We start from the raw sequence: 12308 nt of genomic DNA on the forward strand, positions 1-12308 counted from the left end.
ATTACGGCCAGAGGTGGTTGTTCTGGGTACTGATTTCTCAGGATCTATGCACCCAAATTGCGTGAAAATGTAATCACATGTCAGTTCTAGTATAATATATTTGTCCAATGAATACCCGTCATCTGCATTTCTTCTTGGTGTAGCATTTTTAATGGCTAGTAGTGTAGTTTTCTCTCATCATGATGCAAATACAGCTAATAATATGTTATTGAAATGGAATCTGGCCACAATGGCTACGCTTAGGCTCATTCCAAACAGCATGAGCAAAGGGGTACACAAACTACAGGATGTAGTATCTACACCTAATAGCAAACAAGTGAGAAGTAATACACTTAGAGACATGACATTTTATTCAGTTCACTGCACTTCCTCATAATTTTTTCTCTGAATATAAATACAATACCAGCACTAGAAAAATAGTATATGTATATTCACAGATCATTTCTTTGTACAGTTTATTACATGTAATAATAAACACAAAAGTATTTTAAATGTCAGAACAGTAAGTTCTAAAAGTAAATTCCATTATGGAAAAAACTGTATACAGGCTCTGATACAGCACACAATAATCACATAAAAATTTACGTAACTCACAGGTTCTGATACAGCACATAAGTCACACACAATAATCACATAAAAATTTACAAAAAGCGTAGTTTCTGACACATCACATCTACATCTATATCTACATAATAGTCATATAAAAATTTACAAAAGCAGACACAAAATTTGATACTCACACAATAAATTATTTTTAAAAAAGAAATAAAAGAGATGAATATGTGTAATGGTTGCACATATCTTGAGCATCCACATTCAACAAATATAACAGAGAAAATAAACTTAAAATAAATTAAGTACTGAAGGGAACAATGTCTAAGTACCTAACATTCCAAAATTGACTTATAATGGTAACTGATCAGAAAACAGTGACAAAACAGAACTGTAGCAATGGTAACAAAAACGATAAAAACACACAATGAAGAGACTCCCTTTGCTGATCGGTATAAACAGAGTTCATTCTTCTTAAATATCCAGTTGCTTATCATTTCATCAATCAACAATTTTTATTTTGATACACATAAATATATCCTGTCTTCTGTCTCTTTGCACTAAATAATGTCGTTTCATACATTTCTTTAACCATTTTATCATTATATGAATACCATTTGCCTGTTGTCCTATGGTACACATCACAGACATAATGACCTGTGTTGAAGAAACATAACATTAGTAACAAGCTTATTATTTTCAGGACGAATTATGTCTACTTTACTAGCTAAGCAGCATATTCACTCTCTCTCTCTCTCTCTCTCTCTCTCTCTCTCTCTCTCTCTCTGTGTGTGTGTGTGTGTGTGTGTGTGTGTGTGTGTGTGTGTGTGTGTGTGTGTGAAATCTCAATTCAAAAATGATGAAATAAGAATACTACACACACACATACACACCCACAAAATGTTAGTGCATTATACTTAAGATGAAGATGATGATGATGATGATTGATCTGCGGGGCGCTCAACTGCGCAGTTATCAGCGCCTGTACAAATTCCCAACCTCTGCTCAGTCCAATCTCGCCACTTTGATGAATGATGATGACAGAACAAACACCCAGTCATCTCGAGGCAGGTGAAAATCCCTGACCCCGCCGGGAATCGAACCCGGGTCCCCGTGCTCGAGAAGCAAGAATGCGACCATGAGCTGCTGACTACACTTATGAGAATATACAAGGGAAAAAAGACAGCATTTAACTACAGGTTTGACAGTGAGGATAGTACTGGTCTCAAAATTTCAACTGAAAGAACACAATTCACTACAAACATAAAAAAGCACCAGAACACATAGGAACATAAATAAGTAAAATAGAGCATCATAGTAAATTTAAATATCTTAGTGAAAATATACAGCAGAATGGACTAGAAAAATTTGCAATAGATGTAAAAGCTAAAAATATGGAAGGAGCGTATGGGATGGAAAAAAATATCTGCAGCAAGAAATGTATATATAGGGGGAAAAAACAAATAAAACACTATACCACAATGGTGGGACACGAATGTTTACACACAAGTGAATGCTAAACAATGGGATGGGAGATTATTAGAAAAATAATGTTTGGAATACAAACTACAAATGGTTGGAAACTTGGAAGTAATGAAGATATCTAAAAAAATATAGAGAAAACATCAGAAGTAATGGCAAGGTGAAAATTCATCTTTTTTGGACACATCTACCTGAATGAGACCAGGCTAACAAAACAAATATTTCTGTATTTCTGGAAAAAGAACAAACAATAGCTGCATTACAGAAAAAGCAAAATAACTAGGAAGGAAAATCATCAAAGAATTGAAAATAACAGAAAGAAACATTTTCAAGAATAAAATACCATGTGTCCGCAAAGTCAGTCCATAGTGGATGCTTCGTATCTCTCGCCTGCAAGTGTCCCATAATGCATAGATGCATTCCCTTCATGTGTTTAAGCCAAGTGTTATGCATATTTATGCGATCGGTAATGCTCAGTAGCAGCAAGGCAACACGTACATTTGACAATTAAGCGTCAGCAAGGAGTATTAGTGATGAAATCATAGGAGCCAATGTTGTGCAACCTTTGTAGGGACAGGATCCAACTATTTGGGAGTAGGATCTTACAATCTGAGACAGTGTTCCGAGACAAGTTTCCGTCACAATGTCCGCAAATGTGATGTCAGATCCGCCTAGCAACAGCAATCTGAACACCCGTTGGCTGAAGGTTTGGAGATTATATAAACACAGATGATGTGACTTACCGAACGAAAGTGCTGGCAGGTCAATAGACACACAAACAAACACAAACATACACACAAAAGTTGAAGGTGTATACACACAAAATTCAAGCTTTCGCAACAAACTGTTGCCTCATCAGGAAAGAGGGAAGGAGAGGGAAAGACGAAAGGATGTGGGTTTTAAGGGAGAGGGTAAGGAGTCATTCCAGTCCCGGGAGCGGAAAGATTTCCTTAGGGGGAAAAAAGGACAGGTATACACTCGCACACACACACATATCATGTGTGCGAGTGTATACACATACAGACACAAGCAGATGTCTGCTTGTGTCTGTATGTGTGGATGGATATGTGCGTGTGTGCGAGTGTATACCTGTCCTTTTTTCCCCCTAAGGTAAGTCTTTCCACTCCCGGGATTGGAATGACTCCTTACCCTCTCCCTTAAAACCCACATCCTTTCGTCTTTCCCTCTCCTTCCCTCTTTCCTGATGAAGCAACCTTGAGTTGTGAAAGCTTGAAATTTGTGTGTGTGTTTGTGTGTTTTTTATTGTGTCTACCTACCAGAGAGAAGTGTCCTTCTTGGCTGAGGGAGAAAGGTGGGGTGGTCTCTCTCGTCCTTCGGGAAGACAGCGCGAGTCAGTCACGAGGAGCCACACAAAATGCACGGTCGAGTAACCGGGGCGGCTCTAAAAGAACGGTCGCAAGTGCATATTTCAGATGTTCAACAAGATATAAAGTAAAGTTATTAGTTACAAGAACACCACGTGTCGTGGGCAGTATCTATCATTATGCAAAGTCAGAAAACAGTGTTAATGTGTGTAAAGGGTTGAATATAACGGCGTAGTCCAGAGCCGCCATATTGCAATTGCTGATTCTGTGATGTGTGTGACAAAGCAATTTCTGTATTAAAACAAGTATAGTACAAACGTTGTTGGCAATTAACAACTGGCATCCTTAAACACTCCACTTCAGCAGGATCACCACCTACGTGGAACCTGACGACTGAGCGCTACTACTGTGCTACGAGGGACTTACCGAAGCAGCAAGACACCAGGTTAGTGATACCGCCCAGAGAAGCACTTCCTTCTCGATACAATGCCAATGATGGTGTTGTAGTCCCATCGACCTGCATTGGTAGGGTGGGGGTAGTAGGGTTCTGTATGCATTGCAGCTGTTAGCTGTATTATTGTCTAGTTCTTGTGTAAACTGTGATGTGTGTAATGAGAATTCTTACTATAGCTGAGAGAGCATTTATAATGGAAGACGTTTCCTGTGCAAGAGGAAACTTTACAGAGTATGTGAAGCAGCAAGTTAGGTTGCGTTTTGCTGCTTCAAGGCATTCACATCGTGACACTGTACGTGATTTAAGGTCCAGTTCATGATGCTTCACAAACTGGCAGACTCACAATTTTAATAGAATGGAAGCTTGACAACATTTCGGACATCGTGTTGTGGAGTTTGAGAAAATCATCGAGGGGATCATTGCAAGAGGTGAAAGTCTCTTATACAACAGCATGTAAGGCCGTAACCAAAGAACTGGGGTGTATCCATAAAAAATTTCTACTATGTATTAATTACATTGTATGGACCGTGTGAAACAAACAGCATACTGTGAATGGTTTCAGGGATTTGCTAACCGATGTGGAGTTTGCATTTTAGATTGAACCTTTTCCACTGATGAAGCTAGGTTTCACATATCTGGCTACATTAATTCCCAAAATTCACGGATTTGGTCATCAGAAAATTCACATGCCATAAGAGAAACACCATTGCACGCAGAGAAATCAGAGTGTGGGTTGTCATAACATAAGCGCAAATTATAGGACCGATCTTTTTTGATACTATCATCACTTCCTATGCCAATTGTTGCCAAATAATTTATCTGCTGAATGAAAATGAGATCAGTCATTCATTTTTCCAAGAAGACAATGCTACTGCTTACACGGAACACCATCCCATATAACTTTTAGATGAAATCTTTTGAGACAGGGCAATTATGAAAGGTCTCTGCTCTTACCAGACCTGTCTCCGCCCAACTATTTCCTTTGGGGTGCGATTAAAACATTTGTGTATCAGAATAACCCAAACACAATATATGAACAAAAGACAGAGGTAATTGATTATCTGAATTCGGTTACATGTGAAACATTGGTAAAGGTGTTCACAAATATATGTAAACATGTTGAACTACACATTCAAGGAGGAGGAAAACGCTTAAAGCACTGCTGTGATACTGGCGAGTATAGTGTATTTAAATGCAATTAATATAATTAATTAATTTCATTGTTTTAATTTAATAATACTGATCCCATCTCCAAACATAACTGCAGCCACTAGCAGTGCGTCCCAGCCCACTAGCTTATACAGCGATATGAGCATGCTGCCAACCTTACGTGCCCTGCAACACGAGAAGTGGAGCTCACCGCTGCAGAGAGAATTTCAGGACACACTGCATTAAATTTAGAAGGTTCACAAGGCAGAAGAGATAAGAAATTGTGAACAAAATGGACAGAAAAGGGAAAATATAACATGGAGAGAAGATGAATGAGTACTGGAAAAATAGGTACTGGCAATAAAGAAAGGAGAGGAATTGTGTTTGTGATCAAAGTACATCAATATGAAGATGAAAAAGTTGATGGTGATGCATCAGTTATAGAATTTCCAACATATGACATGTACAGTAGCACTCAAAAGTATTTTTTAGTTATGGTGTTATGTTGCCAGTATCATTTGAATGCATTCATAACAGAGCTACACACACAACTGTGGCACTCCAACAAAAGTTTCCAGTCACTGTGGTTCTGTATCTAGTAAATGACCAAGATCATACAATAACAATGTAAGTATGTATTCCTTTAGCTGAAAGGCATTTTGTACAGTATTGATCAACTACTGTCAATTAAGCATTCAGACAGTATTTGTTTATTTGTAGAGATAACTAGAAGCAAGCAAAAACACAAAGAATACTCAGCTGATATAAAACAAGCTGTTTTCCATGCTTTGAAGAAGGGAAATTGGCAATCTAGCATTGCTAGAGATCATTGCATACTACAACAATTAATACGTGGGTGTATTCGATGGCAAAACAGGAGCAAGGAAAAGCCAATTAGCTGAGGTCAGGGCTCCAAGAAAATCAGCTCGACAAATTAGGAATGATCTGGAGCAGCATCATGGACTGAACTCACATGTCTCAACTGTAAAACATCACCCAGAAGCAGGTGATTTAAATGGTAGACAACCATCACACAAACAATTCACAAATTTAAAAAAAAAAAGGGATGCCAGGGTAGAATTTGCAAAGAAACATCGAACATGGTCTAATGTTTTGTGGAGTTATGCAGTACATATATCAATCAAAAACTAAAAGGACAGCATAAAGTACCAGATTCCAACCACTAAGCACGGTTGTGGCAGCACATGGTGTGGAGATGCTTTTCTGAATCTGATGCTGATCCTCTAGGTCAAATACACGGCAAAATGGATAGTTTCGTGCACAGTGACATTTTAGAAAATACGATTTCATCTGGGAGAAAGAATATGCCGCATGCGTATTTCGACATTTCAGCAGGACAGTGATTCAAAACACACCTCCGACCATTTAAAAAAATTCTTTTCAGATAAAAAGTCAAACTTTTGGAGTGGCCAAGCCAGAGCCTGGATAAATCCACTCAGGACGCATTGTGTATTGATGTGCTCGTAATAGAAGCTGCTCAAACAAGGCTCAATTTGCTGCTGCCTTGTTGGACAAATGGTCAAAACTCCCAGTTGAACTATTACAAAACGTTGTGGATTCAAAGCCAAATAGATCCGCAGCTGTGATCCAAGCCCATGGGCATGCAGTGAAAGACTGATTTTTTTCTTTAGATTCTAAAATATCTCTGTTTTTTTCTTACATACTTAGACCTACAAATTACTTTTGAGCCAGAAGAATTGTTATTTCTGGTTCGATGCACAATAACTGTTTAAACTAAATGAGGTTTTGTACTGAATGGATTATAATTACACACATTTCAACTATCCACTGTTTTTTTTTTTCTATTACACACTTCTGCAAAATACTTTTGAGTGCTACTGCACCTCACTTCACAACATCCACAAAAACAGACATCTACATCTATATAGCATAAGATACCTTACAATGCACGGTGAAATGTATTTTATGTATCAAAGTCACTTCCCCCTTTCGCTGTTCCAGTCAATATGGTTTGCAGGAAGAAAAATTGTTATTAAGCCTCTGTGCGGTCTCAAATCTCTAATTTTACCTTCATGGTCTTTCCACGACATATAAATAGGAGTAAGCAATATATTGCTTGACTCTTCTAGGAATGTAAATCCTTAGAACTTTAACAGTAGATCATAACATGATGCAGACCGCCTCTCTTGCGTCTGCCACTAGAATTGGCTGAGCATCTTTGTGATACTTTTGGTCTACATGCCTGGTGTAAAGGGTGAAGTTAATCTCATAGATCATACATGGCAGAAGTGAACCAGTTTGTGAAAACACACACACACACATACACTCAGGCCAATTTGTCTTGAAGGGAAAAAGGAAAAAGAGGGACACCAATGCTTGTTCGTCAGCTAAGAAGAATAAAAATCATTAGTCTAAAAAATCTGTTGCATAAATAAATGTCAGGTCATATTAGGCACCACCTGGACATTCACACATATACTCTTCTCTGTCATCACTATCTTCAATATTTTCTGTCTTTTCTTCATTGGTGTAATCTGAATTGAAATAGTTTAGGAGTGCTCACAGAACTTTAATTATCACCCCAGAAAAGTAAAGTTACGTAACTGATTTACTGTTTGTTACAAGAACATGTCAGCAGCTCTGGCACACACCACTGGCCCATAGCATGATGCTAGAGAAGCCAGAGAAATCAAAAACCTCACTGGTAAGTGAAATACCATGTAGAATCTGTACTGAGTTGGTGGAAGTCTGTGACAACAATGCACCATCATAATGAGACAAATTAGAAAATAAATACTTTATTAAGAATGCTCCAAGTGCTATGCTGGGAAACTGGCTGGTATTAAGTGCCAATAAAAAAGTTCTTATAAGCTGGTACTCGGCAAAGAAGAAAACACCAACTAGCCACTGTCATTAGTGCTCTTTATTTACACAAATAACTTCATTACTAGTTTGAATGGACAGGTTCATCTTCAGATGGCTGAACACATTCGTTATTGCTCACATTAGTTGTTGGCTGTTTTTTGTCCAACTACTGTTACAGAAAAGGATAAATTTAATACAAATGTGAAAAATCTGTCTGAAGATGAACCTGTCAGTTCAAAACTAGTAATGGAGCTATTTGTGTAAATAAATAGCATAATGACGGTGGTTGGTTGCTGTTTTCTTCTTTTAAAGAATCAGTTTGTACGAGGATGTGCTGAAAAGTAACACGTCCATATTATTTAGGTGAAAACTATTAAATCTCTTTTAAACCACCAACATTATAAACATTCTACATCTGTATTCTTCATTCTACGAGGAGTGTTTTTTTAAAGTAAGTACCGTTTTGAAATTTAAAAAAAGACGTGCTGAGATATCTCAATAATTTTATTTTTACATGAAAGCCTGTACCTTAATCTACGCACTGACGCCATAACAGTCTGATTCTTCCTTGTTTACGTTGTGTACTGAGTGTTTAAGATGCCTCCGATAATTGTGAGTCCCGCCAACCGTGAAGCACAGGCTGTTATAAGATTTCTTAGTGCTAAAGGCCTAAAAGCGATCAATATTCATCATGAGATCTGTGCAGTTTATGGAGAAAACATTATGAGTGATGGAATGGTAAGAAAGTGGGTGAGAGTATTTAAAGATGGCTGCACAAATGTGCGTGATGAACAATGGTCGTTAATGAAAGTTTGGTGCAGGAAATGGACAATAAGGTGAGACAAAACAGACGCTTTATGATCTCCTCCTTGCGGGATGACTTTCCTAATGTTTCTCGTAGTGTTTTGTATGGCATTGTGACCGAGCACTTGAATTACCGAAAATTGTGCGCACATTGGGTACTGAAAATATTGACGGATGTGCACAAAACCAAACGTTTAGTCAGTACATTGACTAATTGTTAAGGGTGATGAAACATGGGTGGCCTATGTCACACCAGAATCAAAGCAACAGTCCATGGAAATTGAGCAAGGGCATCCTTTTGCTGCAAGACAATGCCCGTCCACATGTGGCGAATCAGACCAAAGATCTCATCACATCTTTTCGATGGGAATCTCTAGATCATTCACCGTACAGTCCCAGTGACTACCATCTGTTCTTGCACTTGAAGAAGCACCTGGGCGGTCAGCGTCTTCAAGACGACGACGAAGTCGAAACAGTGGTGATGCAGTGGTTAACAAGTCAGGCGGCAGACTTCTATGAGGAGGGTATTCAAAAACTGGTACAACGTTATGTCAAGTGCCTCAATATTGACGGAAATTATGTAGGAAAGTAGATTCAGGTACAGGCTTTCATGTAAAAATGAAATTATTGAGATATCTTAGTATGTCTTTTTTTAATTTCAAACGGTACTTACTTGAAAAACACGCCTCGTATATACCTGCAGCTCTCTGCTGCTACAGGGCACCGAATTGTAGTGTGCAACACAGTTGTGTGGAAGATAAATATGTTGGTGTGTGCTAATCAGCATGCTGTAACTGGGTTTCTATCCACAGAAAATATTTGTCCACATATGGAAAATCCTCTCCTTTTACACAATAACGCTAGACCACACATGAGTGCAGCGACATAATCCAATGCTTGGATCACTGTCATCAATCATTCTTCATACAGTGATGACTTCACCCCATCTGATTTTAATCTGTTTCCGAAATTTAAGGTGAGGTGGTGCCTCCGTCAACACAGTCTAATATTCTACGGTGATGGTATCAAGAAATTGGTCTCTTGTTGGGGCAAATACGTTCATCGCCATGGTGGCTATACTGAGGAAAAAATAAGTAGACGTGAAGAATAACAATGTAGAATGTCAATAACATTTGTTTTGTTGAAAAAGTTTAAAGAGTTTTCACATTAAAAATTCAGAGGCATTGCTTTTCAAACACACCATTATAGAGGATGAGTCACTAACTATTGCCACTTAGATTAACTGTGAAAGTATGATAGTAGCTGAAAAGTTTGTGGGACAAATGTTGCATGGGACAAGGGTGTCATAACATGACGGTGGTTTTTTGTTGCTAGGAGGGATTACGTCAGAGATATGAAGGTCAACTTTGTTTTTTCAAATGGAATGGTATAGTTTGGTATTTATTTTCTGATAGCGGCTTTCGAGACAAATCCAATTATGTGTAACCGTAAGGTCTTTGTAGGTCAACAAAGGTCGAAAAGGTGGCATGAACATCAATTTACAGAAGGTGTTTGAAACAATGACCACTGGTATCAATGCAGTGCTGCAATCTTCTTATCATGGATTGAGTGGGATTCCTTATCATATCAGCACTTATCGAAGCACATGCTCTGACAATTCTCTCTCGTATATCGTGCTCGTGCAAATAGTAAAGATTTGCCAAATATGGCATATCCATCTAACATGCCTTTGACATGCAAACACCATTCGACAGTTTTGCAATACAACACTAAGATTAGTATCGTCGAATCAATGATGTATTCCTTCGAAGAACAAGTCGATATGCTTCTCACTTACAGAGAACGCCAACGAAATTCAGTGAGAGCTAGAGAATTATACGCTGAAAGATATCGTCAACGTACTCACCCTACTCGTCGTACATTTAAATATGTGTATGATAAATTGAGAACCACTGGATCTTTGACGCACTGCAAAAATATCCGGCAAAGGAAAGTTACTAATGAGGAAACAGAAATTGGTTCTCTTGCCACTGTGAGTCGAGATCCTTGTGTTAGTTTGCATCAAATCACAAGGGAACCTGGCATGAGCCACAATAGTGTTGTTCACATTCTGCATCAGCATAAATATCACCCTTACCGTATTAACTGGTACGGATTGTATGCAAAGCATTCAATTATGCCGATGGGCTCAACTTCAGATTCAGAAGGCTGACACATTTATTAATTTGCATAACATGCATTATTGGGCAACGGAAAATCCATGTTGGCTGTGGCAAACTGCACACCAAAAAGCGTGATCGGTGAATGTGTGGTGTGGGATTCTGGAAGGCAGAATTACAGGCCCCTATTTCATCAAAGGAAATCTTAATGGTAAGAAGAACACCACATTCCTGCAAGAAACATTAGGTCTGCTATTGGAAGAAACACCTTTAGGAACAAGGAACAGTATGTGGTATCAACACGATGGGTGTCCGGCACATTTTTCGCTGATGGCTAGAAACCAGTTGCAGAGACAATTCCCAAATCATTGGATTGGACACGGAGGAGATTTACATAATGTGAGTGCACTGCAAGCATTCCTCATAACAAACCCTAAATGCTTAGACAGCAGTTCCATATTATGCAAGTTTGCACTGAGAGTAGCACATATGTTGCATGCCTATTGCCTTACTGGCACAAGTTTGATTGGAAAGCAGAGTACACTTCCAGATAATGAGCCATTTAATGGCTGCAATGGCAGCACAAAATTCCAGTATTCAATGTATTTTTATTCTGCAATTTTGTTTTGTTGTTATTGCTGTGGTGGTCAAGACTGATTTAATGGAGCTCTAAACGCTAGTCGATCCTGTATGAGCTTCTTCAACTCTGGGTAGCTACTGCAACCTACATCCACCTGAAGATGCTTAAAGTATTCAAGTGTTGGCCCCATTGTGCAAGTTTCCCCCCATACTTCCTTCAATTACCAAATAGACAATTCAATGGTGCCTCAAGGATGTGTTCTAGCAACTGGTCTCCTGTTTTTACTCAAGATATGTCATAATTTTCTCTTTTCCTCAATTTGATTCAGTACTAACCCATCTCTTATTCAATCTACCCTTAAAATCTTCAGCACTTTTCTGTAGCATCACATTTCATATGTTTCTATTCTCTTTTTGTGTGAACTGCTTATAATCTCTGTTTCACTTCCATTAAAGGCTACATTACAAATACCTTCAGGAAATATTTCCTAAAATTTAAATTGATATTAGATGTTAACAAAATTCCTAATTTTCATAAATGCATTTGTTGCTATTGCCAATCTGCTTTTACGAGTGTATCTGCTCTGCTTCAGCCATCATCAATGATTTTGCTAATCAAATAGCTCAACTACTTTACTGTCTTATATCATGATCTAATTTCCTATGCATCATCAAATTTAATTAGACTACATTCTAATAGCCTTGTTGCTAATATTACACTGTCCAGTTACATTAATGGGACCAACTGTCAAAAACTCGTATAACCATCTTTTGCAGAGCAGACCGCTGCAAGATGTGCTGGAAGACACCAAGAGGGATGGCCAGCTGCACTACATTTCTCCGTTGAGGATCCACGGTGCAAACAGCCTGATCTACGTGTTCCCACAGATTCTTGACTGGGTTTACATCTGGGGAGTTTGGTGACCAGAGGAGTACGATATACTCACCGTGCTTCTCATCGAACCAAGCTGTGTGCCACATTGCATTGTCCTGCTA

At 38.5% G+C, this 12308-nt stretch overlaps 1 protein-coding gene across 1 annotated transcript in view; it reads right to left on the reverse strand.

Annotated features, from left to right (window-relative positions):
* Nucleotides 1-413: 413 nt before the first annotated feature.
* The window catches only part of LOC126428177 (ubiquitin carboxyl-terminal hydrolase 29-like), a 415671-nt gene continuing 403776 nt past the window's right edge, over nucleotides 414-12308 (reverse strand). The window contains exon 12 of the mRNA XM_050090091.1: nucleotides 414-1209. Coding sequence (XP_049946048.1) covers nucleotides 1058-1209 — 152 coding nt within the window. The 3' untranslated portion in view covers nucleotides 414-1057. The remainder of the gene's footprint in view (nucleotides 1210-12308) is intronic.

This window comes from Schistocerca serialis, chromosome 12 (genome assembly GCF_023864345.2).
Source record: "Schistocerca serialis cubense isolate TAMUIC-IGC-003099 chromosome 12, iqSchSeri2.2, whole genome shotgun sequence".
Classification (NCBI taxonomy): Eukaryota; Metazoa; Arthropoda; class Insecta; order Orthoptera; family Acrididae; genus Schistocerca; species Schistocerca serialis.